Below are 21,153 nucleotides of genomic sequence, written 5' to 3'. Positions count from 1 at the left end.
TGTCACAAGGAGCTGAACACTGAATGCCTAAGGCCATAGTTCACTGTGTCCTTAGGTGGGGCCAGAGTGGCTGGATGCTCACTTTTCTTCAGTCAAAAGCATCAAGATACTTTCAGCCAGAGGACTTCCTTGCTTCTGTCAGTGTCTGGCTGCAGAAATCATGCTCTCAGGAGGGAAATGATAGCACAGGTGCAGGGACAAGTGGCAAGTAAAAGTGCTTTTTGTAGCAATGCCAGCATAAAGTAGGGGTGAGGCTTGAAAGTCAGAGCCATCTGGTCTTCCATGCAGTTTTTGACTGGTATATATGGGCAGTAATGAGAAACTGTGTTTGAAGATATTAATTTATCTGTAAAAAACAGACTGGAAACAATAATGGATGAAACAAAGTGCATGTTGTGATCAATGCAAGCCGAAGTCAGGGTTAAATATGGGGAGGGGAAACAGGGACTCCTAACAAATCTGGACCAAGGGTTAGAATTCCTAATATCTAAGATAGGAGCATTTCCTAGCAACATTGAGGCATACAATGCAGGATTGTAGCTGCTTTAAAGACCCATATGTTATTATGTTACATACTGGAGCAGAGAACAGTGACAATGAGTCTGCCAAATTGTGGTTAGCTGCAATGGCATTGCTTGGGTAGGGACTGCTGTCTGTTGACACATCAGTGTCTGCAGCCCTAAATGGTGTTTCTCCCTGGTAATTTTGTTCTTTTTAATGACTTCCCTGATTTTTAATTATTTTTGTTTTTTATAAAATATGTGCTCACACTGAAGCTTTTCATAATGCCAGAGCACCTGTAGTCCTTCATGAAACTGTTGCAGAAAATACATGTAACTTAGTGACCTGTAAGCCATGTCACATTTGGTTAATGTTTGCCATTTGCATCAGAAGTTACTGTAGGGGATGCAGAAGGATGCATGTTATCCTTCCTATGCTTGTTATCATAGGAAAGCTAAAAATCAGCCATTAAGGGAATTCTGTTATATTGCTTAGCTCAGATCCAAGGTATTGCCTGTGTTATAATAATTTAATAACTACTCGAGTGTTTTAGTTTTAGTTCGGTGAATAATGCTGCAAATAAAAATATAGTTGTTACAGTTAATAAGTTAGTTTCGTAGTAGTACTACTACAAATAAGTAGTTTCATTGGATTAAGTAGGTCATGAACCAGTACTCCTAGTTCACTGTTAGCTATTCATACACAGTGTAAGAGAAAAGGGTGTGCGTAGTCATTTTGTTTATGTTAGATCAAGGTAGCATGTGATGACCAGGTGTGAGCTTGCCACAAAATGGGGATTTCTTTTTTTCTCTTAAATCTGTTTTGAAATAAGCTGAAATTCTTACTCAGAAGATACAGAAGAGCATCTCAGTAATCTTGAGTATTTTGAAGTATCAATTGGGAGCTATTAACTTAAGGACCTGCTCGACTAGTAACAGGGTCCAAAAACGTTATGTTTGGGAAGAAATAATTGAGAAGGCACATCTTTCAAGTTTCAGGGAGGAAAGTCATAGAGTAGGTGCATATTGTGAACATGTGTACCACTTGACACACTTAGTGATTTCTTCTAGAATATGTTTAGAAATAGAAAAAAAAAGAAAGTGGAAAAAAACCCCAAACCCAAAAGACAACCAACCATTTAATGTTCCAGGGTAGAGATCAGGCTCCTAGTCTCAAGTATGCCAAGTACAAGGTAAGGGTGTAGTCAGTTAAATGACAGAAAGTGAAAGGTCTGAAAAGAGTGACACTTCAAAGGCATGAAGGTTGGGTTATAAGAGTAGCAGAACCCCATTAGGATAAGAAGACACCTCATTTGAAAAAAACAACCCTTTAATTTAGGTGTTTTAATTTATTTTAAACATAATGTTAAGTTTAAGCACTCTAGTTAGACTGCTTTCTTAATTAGTGAAGAGCTTTCCGATCTGTCTTTTTTTAATTACAGTTTCTAAGACGTAGAACTGAAGGTTCTAACTGTACCGTTAACCAGACAAAGTGTCTTTGAAATGAATAAACACGTGGAACAGTAGTGGGAAGGAGTGAGTGAACTACCTAGTTGATGGAGTTGTTAAAGGAGACTAACTTAACGAATGTTTCCACTGATTATAACAGTCAGTGCTTGCACACCGAACTGAAGAGTTCAGTCTGATTAAGCTCTTAATCATTTTAATTCACAAATTATTGTTCCTTTATTAGTAGTGTTGTTTTTTACAATGTGCCTGTAGCTGATTGAAATCCTGAGTATTAGGATGCAGTACTGGTTGTTTTCATCTTTTGAAATATTAAACTGGAATTTAAAAGGCCAGCAAACTCCATAACATGAGCTTTAAAAATACTGTGGTCCTTGGTTTTGGGATAGTGGGCCCAGCTGAGGGTTGTATTGACTTGCAAAATAGTTTTGGTTGGCGGATTCATCTAGAAATCATCTGATCCAGTCTCCCACTTGGGTAAGGCCAGCACTAAAATTGTATTTTCCAGACCACTTTTAAAACGTTTTCAAGAAGCGAGATTCTAACATGTCTCTGCTTAATACATGCCTATACTGGACCACACTCACTGTGAACAATTTTCTTCCTATATGGAAATGAAATCCCTTGCTGAGTCTTGTCTGTTGCCTCTTGTACGTTCCTTTTAGCATAGATTAGCGTGTCTCAGTAGAAGGGCTAGATCAGTGCTCAGATTCTGTGATTGTCCAGGTTTAGCTCTTCATTTGTGGAGGAAAGCATGCTATTTAGGGAATTAATTCTTTTATGTAGTGGTAGAAATGCTTGGAGTGACTCGTCCAAATTTGATAAGGCCCAGAAACAGATATGTTCTTAAGAGTGTGTTCAGGAGTTTGGAAGCCTACCTGCGGTATTCTAAAAGAATATTGATAAGATTAAATAGAATGTGCCTGAAGCCTTGGATTTGTGCTAATACTTGTTGATGATTGATTTGAATATACCCAGTTGTTGTGAATGGCTGTAGTGGGATGTGCGAGGCAGAACTGAATTAAAGGAACCTACACTACCTTAGCTTTTCATTTGTCTTGGCTGGCAACTACAGTAGACAAGTTACAAATGGTTGCTGCTATTGTTTGCCACTCACTACATCTTTTCAGAGCAATCTTTAGTTGATCGAGAGATAGCAGGAAACAGCTTCTTGAAAGCTACTCTGCAGAAGTAGTTAACACGTTAACTGCTTTGATTGTGCAAAGTCTTGTAAAGAACAAAAAAAACCGACAGGGTGATAACAGTTTGTTTTATATGGTATGGAAGATAAGTGTTCTAGTCTAAGGCAAGTGGATGATGCACTGTGATGGTTTGCTAACATCGAAGGGGAGAGGTTTTGATGCTTTCCCATTACTCTGGTTTCATTGTTCCTCTTCTTCCTTGCCATTTCAGATGTTTACACCTAAAGCATGAACGATTTTGGTCCAGTTGGAAAACTCTGCTTCATTTGAGTGCAGAAAAGATATGATTTGATGTAACTGATCAACTCAATTAAATTTATCATATTTACTATGTAAAATCTGTCTGAGATGCTAAAGTAGTGTAGACAGACAATGAAGAGAGGAAATAAATGCCATTTTAAGATCCCACTTCCTTTCCCAGTCCTAGTTGAGAAGTACACTAGGATGTATTTATCAGCTTCCAAGAGCAAATAGGTAAGTGAATGTGCTGCTTAGTTTTGGTTAAGTTGAAATGTTCTTCAAAGCTAAATTCTGTTAGGTAACTGCTAACACACTAATAACCATTGATTACATCAGGGAGGAGAAAGCACACTAGCCTTGGATTTGACAGCTGTTCCAGTGGAGGCAAAATCTTTGGGTTGTTGGTACATAAGCAACCCCCAATATTGTAGTGACTATGCTGCTTTTAAAAGGGATGGTACTAACTGAAATGTATTTTAGTGTTGCAAATAGTAATTCCAAGTAACTAGCTGTCACAATAATAGGAGCTTAATTGTGATGAGACTGCTCATAGCATGCCTATTTATAGCTGCAGACCTGCCTTTGGTGCTACCATATTACCTGGAAAGCCTACTATAGCTACTATCAGTCTGTTTGGTGTTAGGGCTGACAGGAAAATATCTTGGCTATATGTGAATGTTACTGCAAAACAGACTTTCAATTCTACTTGCAAACCAGGGGTTTTCTGCTTACTTGAAGAGGAGGAAGAGGAAATCTTCTGGAATTTGGACATTTGATTTCACACAGTCATTGTTCCTCAGTTTGGGGTTGGCATTGGTACATCTGAGGCTGTTGGTGGTTCTCATCCTTACATTAAATTTGTTAAAGTTAATAGTTTTGTCTTTGACAATAGCTTGTATAACAGTTTCCATCTCTTGACTAATCAAGAACATTCTTGCAGAACATGTAATCTTGTTAGAGTTGATCATGAGTGTTTTGTTCACCTACATCATCTGCAACCCCTGAAGCCTGTCAGAGCAAGGAAGCACAGATGAGCTGTTTGGAGTTACCTGCTTAGGTCAGTTCATGAACCTATCCTTTTCTTTTAGATACTGCCAAAGAGAGCTCAGTAGAGGTTAAACCCCTGTCCCTTGTGTGGATTCAAGAATTCATGACTTGAACAAATTTGTGGCTGCTGAACAAACCAGCATGTGGAGCTGATTTTGTTGAAAAATTGTGTTTAAAAACCAAGTATATTCATTTTCTGGGCTGTTCAGACAGATTTTTTTTTTTCCTGACCTAGTTTGATTACAGAATCGTAAGCACTTAAGCTCTCACAGTAGAGAAAGATGTGTAGAAGTGGAAATGAGTGACCACTTACACAGTGGACAGAAGATGTCTTTTCCAGGTAAAACTAGCACCAAATAGCATTTGAGGAAGATAGTTGAACTGGTGGCAGCATTTGATGCAAATTCTCTCTTGAAATTTAAACTGCCTTTAATGATACAGTACTTCAGCCTATGGAATATCAACATGAGGTAAATTTTTAAACATATAGAAGTATTTTTATATATTTCTTGTTTTAAAATAGGTTGAACTGCACTACTAAGTTAAAATACCACATTTTTATAATTAAAATAGTAAAAAACACACCTTAGTTTACTTCTATCTATTTTTCTATGACTATTTCTGTAAAAGATTTAATGTACTATAGTTGTTTTTATAGTGAAATATTATTGATAAACTATGCTAATATTTCCTATGTTGTATTTCAGAGATAGAGATTTTTTTTTAGTTGGTTTGGTTTGGTATCTGAAATACCCAAGCTGATACTGACCTTGGGAATATTTTTCTTCCCATGGAAATGAGAATGTGGTATATAAACTTACATAGATAAGTTTAAAAGAAAACCATGTTTTGTTTTGCTTTAGAAAATCCTGAAAGCAGAGTAGCAACTACATAACTTCTAGGCATATTTTTGTGTGTCTCTGCTAATAGCACAGGTAAAAAGCCTTTAGATTTTCTGTGAGTGTCATTCTTCCCCCACACCTACATAACTTAATGTGGAAAAAGTTAGCAGCTCTGAAGTCACAACAGTGAACAATTTTTCTTACTTAGCCATAGAGAATAATATTGTTTGACTATATTTTTTCCCCAGGAATCTCTCTGTACTGTTTACACAAGTTTGATATAAATGAAGGAGACAGATCTGGCAGATTACAGCACTAAGTTATAATTAACTTTCAAGTTACTTTTTTTGAAGTCTAGCAATATGTATGTGTTTTATTGATAGTTTATTTTCAGATGCTTGGTAGTTGTAATAAGACTCTCCTGGAAACTGCTTACTCTGGAAAGGTTTAGGATAGGTTCATAGAGAGTATTGTCTTGTTTTGCATTTAGGGTGCATGAAGTAAAATCATAAAAGGAAATTTCCAAGAGTGTATGCAGTAAAGTTTAGTTTAACATGCATGAAAACTAATTAGCTGCAGTTGAACAATCATTTCATTGTATCGTGCTGTGTAAAATCCTGTAACAAAAAAGATTTTTTGAGGTAGTTAGCGAAAGTTAACAACTTTGTATCTGAACTTGATGCATTGGGTTTTGATACTTAAAATACCTTTTTTTTTTTGTTTTGCTTTGTTTGTTTGTTTTGTTTTGTTTTCTAGCAAGTATTTAATTTTTTTGCAGGCTTATGAAAAAAATCTTGTTAATTCCTTTTGTTGCTAAAATTCTGGTTTTTGAGTTGAACATGAAAGTTGTCCTAAATTCTGCTGCCCAAGCAAAAATTTTTTTAATTTGTGAAAAAACATAGAAGAGTGTGGTGGGGTATGATTGGTTTTCTTTGGTTTTGGTTTTTGATTGTTTGTTTGTTTGCTTTGGCTTGTTTTTTTTTCTGTAAGTTTTGCAGTTGCTTGAAGAAGTTCCGTGTTGACTTCAGATAGGGTTTATTATATAATGATTTGTCCATTAGTAAGATTGCATAAGCTCAGGCTGAAAGACCTGTATGCTGTCTGGATCTGATAAAAGCTTGCAGCTCAAGAGCATGTCTGCCCCTCCAGAGCAAACTGATGTATAAAACCAGTGCCTGTTTGTGGTCTCATTGCCTGCAGTAGTTTTTCTCTAGGGTTGGCCTGTTTTTCTATCAAATTCTTTTTGCTTTATAACTCTGCACAGGAAGCCACAGCTGTGGATGGGGTCATCAAACTCATCCGTGTTTCAGAAAAAGTGACAAAAAGTGAGTTTTTTATTTATCCTTGGTCAGTTTAATCCAGTTTTTGGACAGTACTGGGGTGTGAATAAAGAATTGGGAAGGGTGGGATGATTGTAAGGTGCCATTGCTGCGAAGGAAGTTACTTTGGTGAGCACCTTCATTATGTAGCATTGAATCTAATTAATTAAGTTTATAGTATTTGAAATGAGAGTTCATGGAGCCAACTCAGATGCATGTTTTGGGCTTCCCAGTTAGTGAAAGTCAGTCACTGTTGGCAGGGCTGTTGGCATGCTAAGAGTGAGGTAGAAGAGATTAAGGAGCAGTGTGATACAGTTTGTTGAGCAGAGTGTTGCAGTAAATGCATTCTTTTCGAGCTCGATGTTCTGAGAAGCAAATGTGAAAGCATTTTGCTTTATGGAAGGTAGAAGCAGTACTTCCCACTACCTGCCCATAACCTATGTGGATGGTTGTATTCCTTCCTTACTGTAGGCAGCAAAAAGCATGATTGCTTATTTTATTTTTCTGTTTGCATCAGATTGCATATGCGGTTTCTCTTGGGTTTTATATTCCCCTCCATCCCCCGCATTGAAACTGTTGGTTAAGAGTGCTCTGAAGAGCAGTATTGTAGCAGTTTATGCATATATTTAAAATATGTGAATGACCTTATGAGTGTAGATTAATTCACAAAAAAAGAACTGATAAATTATACTGTACAAAATATGTTTTAATTCATAAATATCTCCAAACAGGAATCCTAAGTAGAGGGAAGATAATGTAGTATTTTTACAGCTTACAATATTGTGTAATATTAAGCACAATTACAAACTAATAGCGTTCTTTCAAAAGGGCAGACCCCCTCATTTGTTCTCCCATGCTTTTCAGTTGAAAATTTTCATTAATTGATTTTTTTCCTGAAATTTGGCACAGTAGCCAGAGGAGCTTAAATATAGTTTTTGACAACCATATGACTGTTTGAATAGACTGCCTAATTTAGAGAATTATCTGTGTACTTGTCTGTCACTGATGGATATTGCCAAAACTATCAAAGAAAAATAGGACGTTGTCTTTAAATAAGGCTATTTCTATGTTCCATAGGCAAAGCAGGAGCAATTTGAGCTGAAATTGTTCTACACTTCTTTGTCTTTTGTTATGAATCCTGGATGTGTTGAACAGAGTTTGTCTGCTGAAAGTAACTGTTGGCTGATTTAAGCTTATAGACATGAATTTTCATAAAAACTTACTATAAGGAATGTGAATCTTGTGCAGAATTATGAAATGCTCAGCTGGCTTTATTTAAAACACAAATGTATATGCTTTAGGGGACTGCCATTTTTTTTTTTTTTTTTCATTTCCAGATATGCAAGTATGAGTAGAAACTGAAAAGAATATCTGTGTCTTTGTTTCTATTTTCTTGTAGATGTTTTTTTCCTCTTAAAGCAGTGTCTATGTGGCTTCAGTATGTCTCATTCCTAACAGCATAGTTCAATCCCCTTACTTCAAAAAGAGGGGTTAGTTTTGTTATTTTCCTTGTATTTGGTAGTGGTCTGTTTGAAAATACATTGGTTTTGTCCTTAGTATAGTTATCTAATGTTCAGTGCTACCCATACACTTAGGTACATTGTGCAAGGGTATATTCTATAGCTCAGGGAATTAGGTAGATGTAATAGGACAAGTAATGGAAAAGTGTGGGTGTCATGAGAGCTGGGCAGCAGAGTGCAGCAGTGCTGAGCTGTATGTGTGGGATAGGCAGCGTGGGGTCCCTTTAACTCTGCAGTGCTGTGCTCTGGGAAGGCTGGCTGTGTTCAGTGCAGCTTTGGACCCAAGATGTTAAGCTTTTGCGTTTAAGTGTGGTTCATGCTTCTCCTCGTTTGCTGTGGAATCAGAATGATTGCCTAGTGCGGAATGAGACAGTCTGTCAGTCTTTGAGTGTTGACGCTCGAATCGCTTGGGATGTCTCACCACATTTCCCAGTGTTCCCTCTTCTGCAAAGAAGGTGCAGGGAGTTATGGCAAGGTTTCCTTTTTTAGTGTGATGCCAGGTGAGATCTGTTCAGTTCAGGTTCTGTGTGGAAGTCATTCTGCACTTTCGGAGATGAGCTTTCTCTAGAAACAGTATAACTGCTTTAGCGTTGTGCTTGCTTTCTTTGTATCTGTGTTGGAGTGCCGTAATCTGCCCATAAATAACTGAGTTGGCTGCTACTTAGTTTCTTTCTTTTGGATAAAGCTTTTCAGGACTGGGATCTTTGGCAGTTAGGTGGTTTCTGTGGACCCTTTTTATCAAAAGGATGAAAAATGGGAAAGAATAAGATTTAAAAACAATAGAAACAACTAGCAGCAGGATTCAGAAGGGGAAATGGGGACAGTGAAGAAGGATAAGGCCTGGGGGCTCTCAGAATCAGACCACTGCACTGAGACAAACCAGTATCATGTTTTATTTATTAAATGAAAACTGTTTAACACTTAGCAGTCTTAAAACAGGCTTAACTATTCTTAGACAGATGGGATTTAGCTTGTGCCACTTTGGCTATTGTAGGGGATATTCTGAAACTTTATATGAAAAGTTGGCTATCTCTAACAAATTGATCTTAACATTCACTAACTTCTCTGCTCTGCAATCCTAGCTGATTCCCATTCAACATAATTTAAGGAAACTGTGGAATGTTCTTTTCTTGTCTAACCAAGTGAAAACTCTGTAGTTTTTTACAGCTCAAAGTACTTTCATAATTTCTACTGTTCACATTTGTAAGAAAGTGATTTGGGAAGGGTTTTTCTAACACACAAGTACTAATGCAAGTAGACCAACAGTAGGCTTGAGACAGCATCTACAATCCTGAATTTGCCTCAGAGATTGAGTTTATGTTGATGTTTCCCTGAAGTCTTTTAATTCTCCAAATTACTTTTGCTTGCAGGGTTGGAGGTAATGTCCAGCACCCCTCTAAGACTTCATAGTTCTGTCTCATTTTTTGCCCCCCAACATTCCCTGTCCTTGCCTGTGAAACTTCTTATCCCAGTTTCTCAGGTTTAGTTTCCTAAATGTATAGTTTTGGGGACAACCTTTGAATTGATATTGGAAATTGCCAGTGGTGTTTGTCTGTAGTCCTGATGTGAAGATGATGGATCAATTGCACTGTGAGAATTAACTCTGTTCCCTATGAATATGCTCTTCTTGCCCTACCCCCTACCATAGTACATATGTTAGCAACATTGTAGTTTTACTTTGGTGATGTTTAACTGCCCAGAAACATAAAAGCATGGTTCACTTGGTTTGAAAAACTGCTGCTAAGAGTTCATTGTTATATCGGTTTTGAAAATCACTGAAATTTTTTTACAAATGTGCATCCAGGACAGTTTTTTTTTCTCTCAGCTATATTTTTTTTCTATAACCTATCTATGCATATGTTTCCTTTCCACTGAGTGCTTTTTCTCATAATATGGATTTGACATTTAAGAGGCATTTTTTAATTTGTTTGTACTTATTTGACTTAATATATGATGTGTATTCCACTGACTGTTGCTCATTAATGTTATTACTTTAACTAGAAGAACTTTTTCTTGCTATAACTTGACATAAGCAACAGTGCAATTTTTTTTTTCATTTTCTGTGATTTGTTTTTTGGTGCCTTGAACATTTAAGTCATTTTCTGTATTGTGCCCCAGATAGCAGCTTCGAACTAGTGGAAGAGGAGTGTTCTTATAAGTCACATTTGTTTTCAGATGAATGACCTGAGCGTTCGTAAGTTATGCTGTTTTAAAAGGAAATATGAATCTTCTTGTGAGGTGTTATTTTTTACCATTTTAATACAACAGGTAACAACTATGTTCATTGCTGGAAAATTGAATAGATTGTATTTTTTATTTGATGGAGGTACATATCTCTCACATCTTAAAGCCTTGTTTGTGGGGTCTTCCTGGGGCTGTATTTAAGTTGTATGAAAGAAAGATGGAAATTCTGTTGGGTTTTGTCAGTTTGTTTTGTTGTTATTTTTAATCCAATTATATATGATTTCCATATAGATCTGCTTTTGATGAGCAGGGCTTATCTGGCAAATTAATTTCAGTTAAGAAAGCTTGTTTTAAGCCTGAGTCATTTGTTATTCTCCAGGAAACTAGAACAAGAAGGGCTGTGGTTGATGCAGTATTAGAATAAGTAAATGTAATCTGTGTTTTTGTTTTATGAGCTCTGTTACTTCAGTATTGTCAACTGAGCTTTCATTTATCTTTAGAGTTCATTGGTACTTTTTCCATTTCTTTTGGCTGAATCGTAACTGAAGGAATTTCGACGTTCTGTATTGTTTACAAATTGAGATTCTGTTATTTAAAGGCACTTATTCTATGTCTAATTTATTTCCAGTTAATGGGATGGTTTTCCATATTTTTGCTTTGCTTAGTTTAACATATAGTGGAATGTATTTTCTGTACTTCATGGTGTTTTTATGCTGTTCTCTAATCAATATCATAGTGCACTTTGAATCACTGATTGTCTTGACCGTGTTCTAACATGCATGGTCCAGAATTATTTTTTTAAATTGTTATTTTATTTTTTTATCTCTTGGTGTTGTGGCAAATAAGATACAGGTGGATTCTGCTTGCTGTCTTGTGCATGGAAGCAGACTAACCATGTTCAATGCTTTACTCTATGTTTACCTCCCCGTGCTGGTTCTCCATCCTCCACCTCTGTCTAGTCAGGTGCATTATGTGATACTTATTTGTATTCTGTGTCTTTTTTAATCAAAGAATATTTCCCATGATTTGGGCTGGCAATTCTGCCATTTGTTTGTAGATTAATTTTCATTCTAAATCTAAAAACCCAACGATTTTTCTTACAAAATATGATTATTAAGTCTTGCATGAAGATGTGTGTCAGGCTCTTATAGACTTGTTACCTTTTGTTCAGTATAAATGAAGGTGTAACCCAGAGAATAAAAAGACTCTGTATTAGTTTCCCCCCTCCCATCATAAAATCTGATAGAACTCCCATCTGACCTGTGCAGAGCTACTGAAAATAGAGCAGCAAGCTTTTAATAACTTGGATAAAGCTGTACATATGACTGCCAGGGGAGCTGTGGTGTGGGGCAGTGAAAGTAGCGCTGGGCCTTTGACTCGAGCCTGAAGATGACACCTCTGTTCATGTTGACCTGCCTTGATAATTAGAAGGGCTGTAATTGTTACTACTCAAATTAATGATGCTTGTTTGAGAATATATTAACCTTAGACAACAGGACATTTCAGCCTTTCATCCATGATGGCTATTGTGAATGATATTTTGAGCTATTTAGTGAAATATTGTAGGTTATTACAATGCAGCTTTTGTGAGGAAACCAGTCTTTGATGTAGTGGTTTAGTTTCAGGATGCTGTCAAAATAGTCTTTGCCAGCATAGTTGCAGCATATGATCCTTGATTTTGAAAAATACTGAGCAGATTGGCATATTCCAGCAATGTGCTTGGATTGTAATGTAAAAATACAACTTCATTGCCAACAGTCCTGTAACATAAAAGTGAAGCAGTTGGCACTAGGAGGGTGATCAGCAAAAGTGGAATCAGCGGACAGTTTGGGTTTTTATAGAACACTTGAGAAAAGAGCAAAGTCTCTTATTCAGTCTATTTCTAGAATTTCTTCATGCTTGAGAGGCTGGGTAGGAGGACTGTGCTTGAGAGTACCTCTTTGCACTTCAGGTCAACTCCAGAAGCCTATTTTAGGTGTTGGTGTCTTAGTGAAGAGGACCACTCCTGCAAGGAGGAAAAAGTTTGTCTGCCATGAACATAGATCTCCAGAAGTTAATTTACAAGGCTGCTTGTAGGGATTCCGGTGTGTATCTTTGAAGTGGGAATCATGATTTATTCCTCTTCACCCCTTTAAATCCATCGGGTACCTTTTTGTAGAGAGGCATTAGAAGTGGTTAAAGCAGCTGTGAAGGGTCCCACTGATCTGTAATTATAATCACTGTTTTCCAGTGTCTCTCACTTAAATACATTTTCTTTTTTTTTCTCTGTTGGATTGGGATGGTATCACAAGTGTCTGATTGAAAGGAATTAAAGGAATTAGATATGAAAGGTATTAAAGGAATGTCTTTGTCCTACCTAACTTCACTCCCACTTCTTCTATAAGCACTGGCATCAGATTTGGTAATATTAACATGACATTGTCTCTTGTAGGATAATCATGGGTCAAACCGGAAAAAAATCTGAGAAGGGACCAATTTGTTGGAGAAAACGCGTAAAATCAGAATATATGAGACTGAGACAGCTTAAGAGGTTCCGACGTGCGGATGAAGTAAAGGTGCTTTATCTTTTGGTTCTATTGCTTATGAAATTATACAAATATTGATTTCCCTCTGTAGTATGAGGTGTCTTGCAGTTAACATCTGCTATAACCATTTCACTGAATACTTCATTAACCTACTGAAAATTTATCTTAAGTCTATGGTCTTATAAACAGGTGTGATACATTTATATGTAATTGGATTGAGAATGTTAAGTATCAAAAGATACTGTGGAGAACAAGTATGGCAACTTCTTTAGCTGCATACTCTTTAGAATGTAGTGTGTGGTTTGAATTGAGGAGAGGGATAATGAGCTGTATTGCATCTCACTGACATTTAAACAAAATCTGTATGATTGAGTTCTGAGCACTTTTTTTTTTAACCTGTCTGCTTTTGTTTATTTTTAATGTTATAATGCCTTAGGATGCTAGCATGTTAATTTAGAGTCTTTGATTTATCTGTAATGTTGTGATTAATTTTTAGAGTATGTTTAATTCTAATCGTCAGAAGATATTGGAAAGAACTGAAATCTTAAATCAAGAATGGAAACAACGTAGGATACAGCCTGTTCACATCATGACTTCTGTGAGCTCATTGCGCGGGACCAGGGAGGTTGGTTAACATGTGTTGTGGTAATTCCACTTACAAGGTTGTTAGCACGTTTTCGTTTTATTACGGGAAAATTGGCTGTTTTTTTTCTTTTTTTTTTTTTTTTCCCCCCAGCATGATATGACTTGGTAGCTTAATATGTTTTATATAAGTCTCTTAAAGAATTTATTTATTATTTACTTTGATCATATGACTTCTGGAAAACAATAAATATGTAGCAGGCTACCTAGCTTTAAATGAAACACAAAAGTGAAGCTTCTTTGTTTCTGGTAATACTTGGGTCATACCTCAGCATCCTTTAATCAAACTGTTTTGTCTCTGTGGTATTGGGAGTTTACTCTTGCACCTATTGGAGTTTTCTCCAAGTTGTAAAAATGAGCGGTTACTTTGGTTCATAGTGAGTTAAAACATGAAATATGTGAACACACCCACTTGACAAAGTCTTCTTTATATTAATTAAAGTCATTTAGCCATAGAGATCCTAAAAGGAGTTAGTTAGGTTGATGAACCCTTGTGTTGCACAAGCAGACTGGAAGCTAAATTTGTGAAAAACATTTCCCTAATTGTGGTGCAACTTGAGCACCGAAACTGGCTTTCACAGGATCACCAAATGGGTAAGATTAGAAGGGACTGCCTCTCTATTCAAGCAGAGTCATCCTAGAGCATGTTACTCAGGATTGTGTCCTGTGTCATGTTGGTAGCTTGAACAATGGTTTAAGCCGACTCCAACTTTCTGTATTCAGCTCAGGTTAATTTATCTTCTTTCTCAGTTGCTCTTTAGGCACTTCTTCCAACTAAGCCAGTTCGAAGGTGTTTTATCTGTAATCTGAAAAGCTAGGATGAGAATGAAAAGACCTTACTGTGAATAAGTTAAAAAAAAAAAGCACTTTATGTGCAGATTTTCCTTTTCCTCAAATTTTAGTGGAGAACTGGGGGACAGAGATGTGTCAGAGGTGCATGTGTGTTCACATGCGAGCAGGCCAGGACCATTGAGTGTTCTGTTTTAAACTTTCTTGGATATGCAATTACATGTACAGCTCTCCCTATTAAATGGCACTGTGGAGTCAGAACTTCTGATAATTATCGACACAGGTGCACATCCAATTTTCACCTTTTTTTGTTAGTAAAAGATCATTCCTCGCAATTCTTCTTTATTTGTTCTTTTTTTTTTTTGAAGCTTGGTGTTCACTATTCTTTATATTAATTTCCTGCCTGTATTGATAGAGCACACTAATTACTGCATTCAAATCCAGTCTCTGTCTCATGAGTCAGAACTCTAATGCTTGATTTAAGATTGCCATAATTTACAGTGAGAGAAGTGAGACAAAGAAATGGTGGAGACTTTAAAAGATTACTTTAAAATCTCTTTCTCTTAATATGCTGAATTTCTTCAGAGTTGCATAAGAAAGACACTGGCTAGAAATTCAGTGACTTGATGGAAAGGTTCTGTGAGTGCCTTCAGCCAGTGACAATAAAGTGTCCCGTGCTGGCCTACTGAACATCAAGCTGGGTTCCATACCAAAACAATAGGGCAACATAACTGAGACTTAGTACCAAACATTTTGAGTCATTTTGACATAGCCTATTTGTCAGCCTGAGATTTCTAGTTCTAAAGATAAAAGTAATTAGTTTTTTTACTTTTGTATTTTTCTTTAAAAATACATGAAAAATATGCTAGGTGGCTGCTAGCTAGAAAATTAAACATTAACCTGAAACGGAAATAAAGCAGTAGCATAGCATAGATAGTGTCTTGAATATTCATATGCAGAGCAGAAATCTAATTTAATTTGCTGCAGATTCAAAAGAAAAGAAATAAATCTGGCTTGTGTCATTCTACCAGGGTGCTGTCTCTGTATACTGTTTGTTACATTACTTTGTTTATTTCTTTAGAAATGTGAAGCTCTGTTCATCTTTCCCTTCTGGAAAGGAGAAAGATCTTTTGTCTCTACTTTTTTCTTTCATGTAGCTGTTCTAAGCTTTGTTTTACCGATCTCGAAATCCTCTTTATTGTACTTCTCCTAGGTTTGTATGTTTCTATCTGCTTTTGTTTCTAGCTTTTTTTCCAGAGTTCTTCATGCTGCTGCCCAAGTATTTGAGAGAAGTTGACCTGTGTCTGTTAACTGTTAATTAGATGAAAAAATAACTTAATGTTGTCTACATTTCTATGGAGTGTTTATCCTTTGGAGGCTACATATATCTTTGAATCTCTAAAACAGTAGTCCTGTAGCTGAAAACTCATTGACTTAATACACAGAGTTGTGTATTAAGAATTAATTTTCATTTTTCCTTTGTAAGCAGTGAGCATAAGCAAAGGCTTGAGGATAGGATGGAGATAAACAGAGAATGACAGGAAAACAAGGCAGGACTTAAAAAGACATGGAGGTTTTATGTATATAAGATGTCTTGCCGGCATTAAAGTAAAATTTTTATTTATTTTTATAACATAAATAATACGTGATATCTGCAGTGTATTGATCCAAAACCAGGGGAATTCAGTTGGCTCTCAAATGGCTTGAATAAATACACTAACAGCAGTGTAGCAGCAACAGGTACTAAATCTGTTTTGAGATACCAAACTTAATTTGTATTGTAGGTTGAATAGTCCAAATAAAATACTATCACAGCCACTTAATAGTAAGTGGAAAAAATCCATCATGATCTGTTATCAAGGTATTGACATAGAAATAATTCTTGAGGTTTTTTCCTGCTAAAACTATTTATACTATTATGCCCTAAAAAAAAGATGTGTTTTTCAAAGGTTGATGTGGCTAATTTTGAGAAACTCTTTGAATTTGGTACATTGTGGACTGCTCTGTGTTTTATTTTTGTTTGGTTTTTTTTCTGATCTCACTATGTAAGTGTAACTTCAACCTCTTATTTCAGTGCTCTGTTACCAGCGACATAGATTTTCCGAAACAAGTCATCCCTCTGAAGACTCTCAATGCTGTTGCTTCTGTGCCTATAATGTATTCTTGGTCTCCCCTTCAACAGAATTTTATGGTAAGTTTAAGCAAGTGCTGGGAGGAGAAATGTATGGAGAAAACAGAAGCGTTAATTTTAGAAGTAAACCAGCAAAAATCCATTGCCAACTACCCTCTCTGTCTTCGGTATTGGTAATAAGGCAGTAATAATCAGAAATAAGCCCCCCCTCCAATAAAATAAGCCCCTCCTCCCCCAATAAAATAAAGAAAAAGATAACTTTGATTTCAAACTAAACCTCTATCCTCGATGAACCTAAGTATCTCTAAAATCTTGCAATAAAGTTTATTTAATTCAGGTGACCTATTATCTTCTGTGACCTTTACCAAATGTTAATTTATTTGAAAGTATATGATTAGTGTAATGAGAAATGTTTTCTGAGGAGTATGAATACTTTTATGTAAGACAATCAACCAGCATACCCGTAGCAGAATAGTAATTCTTATGGCATAAAGGGAACTTAATCCTCAAATAGTCTCCCTGTGTAATGGTCATTCTCATTTAGCACCTGAGTATGGCCTTTTTTTCTGATTAGCTTCACTGTATGCAGAAGCCATAACTCTAGATTTCTGATGTAGGTATTTGAGTTATTTGGAAAGCTTAGCTTATTGCAAATCTTTGTCACGTCATTTTGTGTATGATCACCTTTGTTGACTGGTTATTGTGATAATAGTAACATAGTGATTTAAATAACCATTTTTATCAGTATATGTACAGAGTTCTTCCACACGTTTTTCTACTTGCTTTCAATTCATCAGTGTTTGGATATTTTGGACTGCAGAATCATGATCAGCAGGAAAGTTTACATTTATTTTCTTAACAATAGGGCGTTCTTTTGTAGTATTGGAAGATGCAGCTGAGTATCAGGGTCCATAAATTCTACTGATAAAACATGGTATTATTAATGCATTTAGTTTATATGCAGACAAAAAAAGACAGTGGAGTTCAGATTAAATTGTCAGGCATGTTTCTGCTTGCTGTTTAGACAACTTGAATTTAAAGTCTTTTTGTGGCATATTTTCTTATCTCTGGCAAAACAATGAAGGGGTGGTTTCCATTGTGGTTTCCAACATTACTGTAGAAGAGATCCACAGGGGGGCAAATGAACTTATCAAATGCAAGCTTCCCAAAGCCAGGTAACTTAATGGGTTTCCATAGTAGAAGCTTTGTGGAAACACTGCTAACCTTGAGATTAGGAGCTAGTGTTAGTATTTTGAGCCAGTCACCATGAGTGCAAAAAATTGTTGAACATCAGTGATGGTTTTGTTTCATTTCTTTAATTAATGGTAAATGTGCTAAAGCAGTGAAAGCAGTTAGTTAATTGTGATAGCTAGACTCCTGTACCTTGTGGAAAATAGCAATGCAGAAATGGTCACTTGAAAATGCAATTTAAAATTGTTTGATTATAACTGTTGTTCCTAGGTAGAGGATGAAACTGTTTTACATAACATTCCATATATGGGAGATGAAGTGCTTGACCAGGATGGTACCTTTATTGAAGAACTCATCAAGAACTATGATGGGAAAGTGCATGGAGACAGAGGTGAGCCCAAACACTCAGGTATACAAATCACTTCTTCCTACGTAAATAATTGTTGTAGTATTGCTTGTTAAGGCTTGAGGCTTGATTGTTACAGTAGTGTCACTAGAATCTCTACATTGTGTAAACATTGGGTATAACTGGCTTCCTTATTTAGATATATTGCTTTGCTTTTTCATAAGGCTAAGTGTTTTAAAGTAGTAGTATGGAGAAATTAAGCACATTATCTTTTTCCCTATACCATACAGTGATTCTTGGTATTCAATTTTGTGCCCAGAACTTTGGAATAAAATATTGTAATATCCCTGCGTGTTCTGCCTAGGAGAAGGTGGCAGGAGAAGTATGCAAAACTCTGACAATGACAACATTTGCAATTGCAATTCAGTAGAATAACCTCTTGTAGGTTTGTGGGTTTTTGTATATATTTATTGTTATGTGTAGTTTACCTCTCCTCCTGTGTGGAAGCTGGACTACCTGCAATGTAATCTGTCTCTTAGTTTGCTAAAGTCTCAGTGAAGTGGTGACCTTTCACTTGCTCTGTGTGCTCACTCAGAACTGGTTTATACAAGTTTTGTAGACCGAGTATACAAGTTTATATACTGAGCTTTACAGCTGTAAAGGCTTCTCTTGACTACTGTGGTTCCTCCTTCACAGAAACATTACCTACCCAGTCTACCCCTTCACTCAAACAGGGAATAGTTTCTTAAAATTGATTGTATTCCTGTTAATGCTGAAGTGATTGAGGAAGAGAATGACATTTTTTGAGTTCATTATGTGCTTCTCATGAAAGTTAAGCCTGTGATTTGATAATAACTGCTACATGTTTGACTTGTTAATGTCCTCAGGATAGCTGGTGCCTTTGTATTTCATAAGGAACATAAAATGTTTCATGGGGTTTGGCCTTTGGATATTTTTACAGATTTACTGACTGCTAATATCCCTGTCAGAGAACTGGTTATGTCAAAATGATGACATTAGTAGTAAATGTCTTCTATGATTTAATTTATTATTAAATGAGTCTAGCTTTAAAATTAATCCTGTTTGAGCATCTCGAGACCCAAGTTTATGATGGCGATTATTGTTGTTATGGGATCTACAAACCTATATATTGAAAGTAGAAAGACTTTTTTTAGATTCCCAATAACTAGTATTCTTGAGTGACTGTAATTAAATGCTGTGGGACTCTGTAATCCAGAGGCATTCGTGTGTAGGAGTCAGAATTCTAAACTAGCTTTATAATTGCATGTTTGGGAGATTAATTTGTACTAACCTGTGTGTGTATATTAAGAGTTCTGTTTAAAACATCCAAATGGTGTTTTCAGTGTCTACATAGTAATAAAACTATTAGTTTCTGTCAAGTTATTTTGACATCCAACACCAGTCCAGGGTCAAAAGAGGATGGTGATAAGCACTAAAGTTCCTGCACAGTTCATGATTATTTTTTGAAAAATAGCAGTTTCTGTCAACACTAACTATGATTTTTCCTCTGTGCAGAAATACCTTATTGTTAAATCTCTTCTGCCCTCTGAATGTCACAACAGAATATAAACTAATAAGTAGATCTATGCAGCATGGTATCCTTCAGTTTTCTCTTGAATTTTTTATATATAACTGCATTCTTTTTTTATCACCCTGCTAATGGGGTCTATAGGGAAGTGGATGCTGAGGGACTACCAACCAAAATCTCTCATGAGATTCCCCAGCTGATTAAGAATTACTTTATAGACATGCATTTCCAGACTGGCTTAACTTACCATGTTGGAACTGGGATTCTGGCATAAAATCTCTTAAATAGTCTAGCTAGTAATGCTTTTTTTTTATCTTCCAAGGAGGAGAGATTTATGTATGTGTACTGATATGAAGCACAGGAAGTCGGGAAAAGAAAAATGCCCACAAGTTTCCGTCTTGCCTTCCCAGTTGTCAGTCTAAGAAATGAATAATGAGTATTTTTAACTCATCTCTTGTTCATATACTGAAACTAAGAGGGGGGAAAAACACAAAATTCTTTTTTATGAACAGCATTTGCCATAATTTAATTGAAGTGTAAGGGGGATTAAAAATACTTAATATACACGTTGTGCTTTTGTGTTCACTCACAATTTTGCTAAATTTCAGAGTGTGGATTTATCAATGATGAAATATTTGTTGAGCTGGTCAATGCCCTTGGTCAATATAGTGATGATGAAGATGATGATGATGGAGATGACAATCCTGAGGAAAGAGATGACAAGCAAAAAGATCGGGAAGGTAACAGGATGGGTATGTTTGTCTGCAGGCATTAAAAGTTAAAACCAAAACTTTTTATTTAACCACTAAATAAACTTGTTCAAACCCTTCTTTATACAATACAGTTTTCAGGTCTAAAGTAGCATGATTTTCATAATTGCCTTTGTCACTTAGTTCAAGAGAGTTCATTTTGTACAGAGAATACTACAAGATACTTGTGTCAGTTTTTGTTTATCTGCATACTGAGGCAGTCAAATGTAACAAATATGAGTCAGGTAACTGTTTAATAAATGTTTTGGTACTCCTCAAAAAATGAAATATTATTCTAAAGTAGGCAGAGTTCTGAATTGCCATCTCCATCTGCTGGTGAAATAATCGTTTCTCCGTTTTTACTAGTAGAGTTCTCTTGGCAGGAAAGATCACTTAACTCAGTTTAAGTTGTCTGTGATATTTTTACATGTTAGAATTTTGGTGAAGTCCCCCTTTCTCTGAGCACCTTATTGAGGTAGCAAAGGAACAGGAATATAATTTTCTTGTTTTCCAAATGTTTTGCTTCCTTGACAGAGAAAGAAAGCCGCCCACCTCGGAGATTTCCTTCTGACAAGATATTTGAAGCCATTTCCTCCATGTTTCCGGACAAGGGTACAGCAGAAGAACTGAAAGAGAAGTAAGAAAGTATTTCTTAGGGTATATTGCTGTGTTGCTCTGTGAAACAAGGATTCCTCTACTTCATTAAATATTTGTTGATTAGAAATGGTCCCCCTTGCAGCTAGTTCTGTGGCAGTTGTGTAACTGCTGCAAGTGAAACTTGAAGGGAATTGGCCATTCCCACAGAGTCAAACAATACAGAAGCGTTTATTAGCCTTCCTTTTAAACTGTTCAAAAGTGTATACTTTTGTGTCTTTAATAATCTATGTCATTTTTTGAGGTGTTAAAGCAA

At 36.2% G+C, this 21,153-nt stretch overlaps 1 protein-coding gene across 5 annotated transcripts in view; it reads left to right on the top strand.

Annotated features, from left to right (window-relative positions):
* The window catches only part of EZH2 (enhancer of zeste 2 polycomb repressive complex 2 subunit), a 48,969-nt gene that overhangs the window by 6,840 nt on the left and 20,976 nt on the right, over positions 1 to 21,153 (top strand). For 2 of the 5 annotated variants that reach the window (XM_029961816.1, XM_029961813.1), the window contains exons 2-7: positions 12,753 to 12,876; positions 13,343 to 13,471; positions 16,352 to 16,468; positions 17,870 to 17,990; positions 20,103 to 20,246; positions 20,778 to 20,880. In XM_029961816.1, coding sequence (XP_029817676.1) covers positions 12,753 to 12,876; positions 13,343 to 13,471; positions 16,352 to 16,468; positions 17,870 to 17,990; positions 20,103 to 20,246; positions 20,778 to 20,880 — 738 coding nt within the window. Of the gene's footprint in view, positions 1 to 12,581; positions 12,652 to 12,752; positions 12,877 to 13,342; positions 13,472 to 16,351; positions 16,469 to 17,869; positions 17,991 to 20,102; positions 20,247 to 20,777; positions 20,881 to 21,153 lie in introns of those variants that run through there. The other 3 variants (XM_018075653.2, XM_029961815.1, XM_029961814.1) reach the window with 3 other exon arrangements.

The sequence above is a fragment of the Manacus vitellinus genome, unplaced genomic scaffold (assembly GCF_001715985.3).
Source record: "Manacus vitellinus isolate BGI_N305 unplaced genomic scaffold, ASM171598v3 scaffold_3_pilon, whole genome shotgun sequence".
NCBI lineage: Eukaryota > Metazoa > Chordata > Aves > Passeriformes > Pipridae > Manacus > Manacus vitellinus.
Note: the sequence above shows the minus strand (reverse complement) of the source record. Positions and strands in the feature narration are given on the sequence as shown.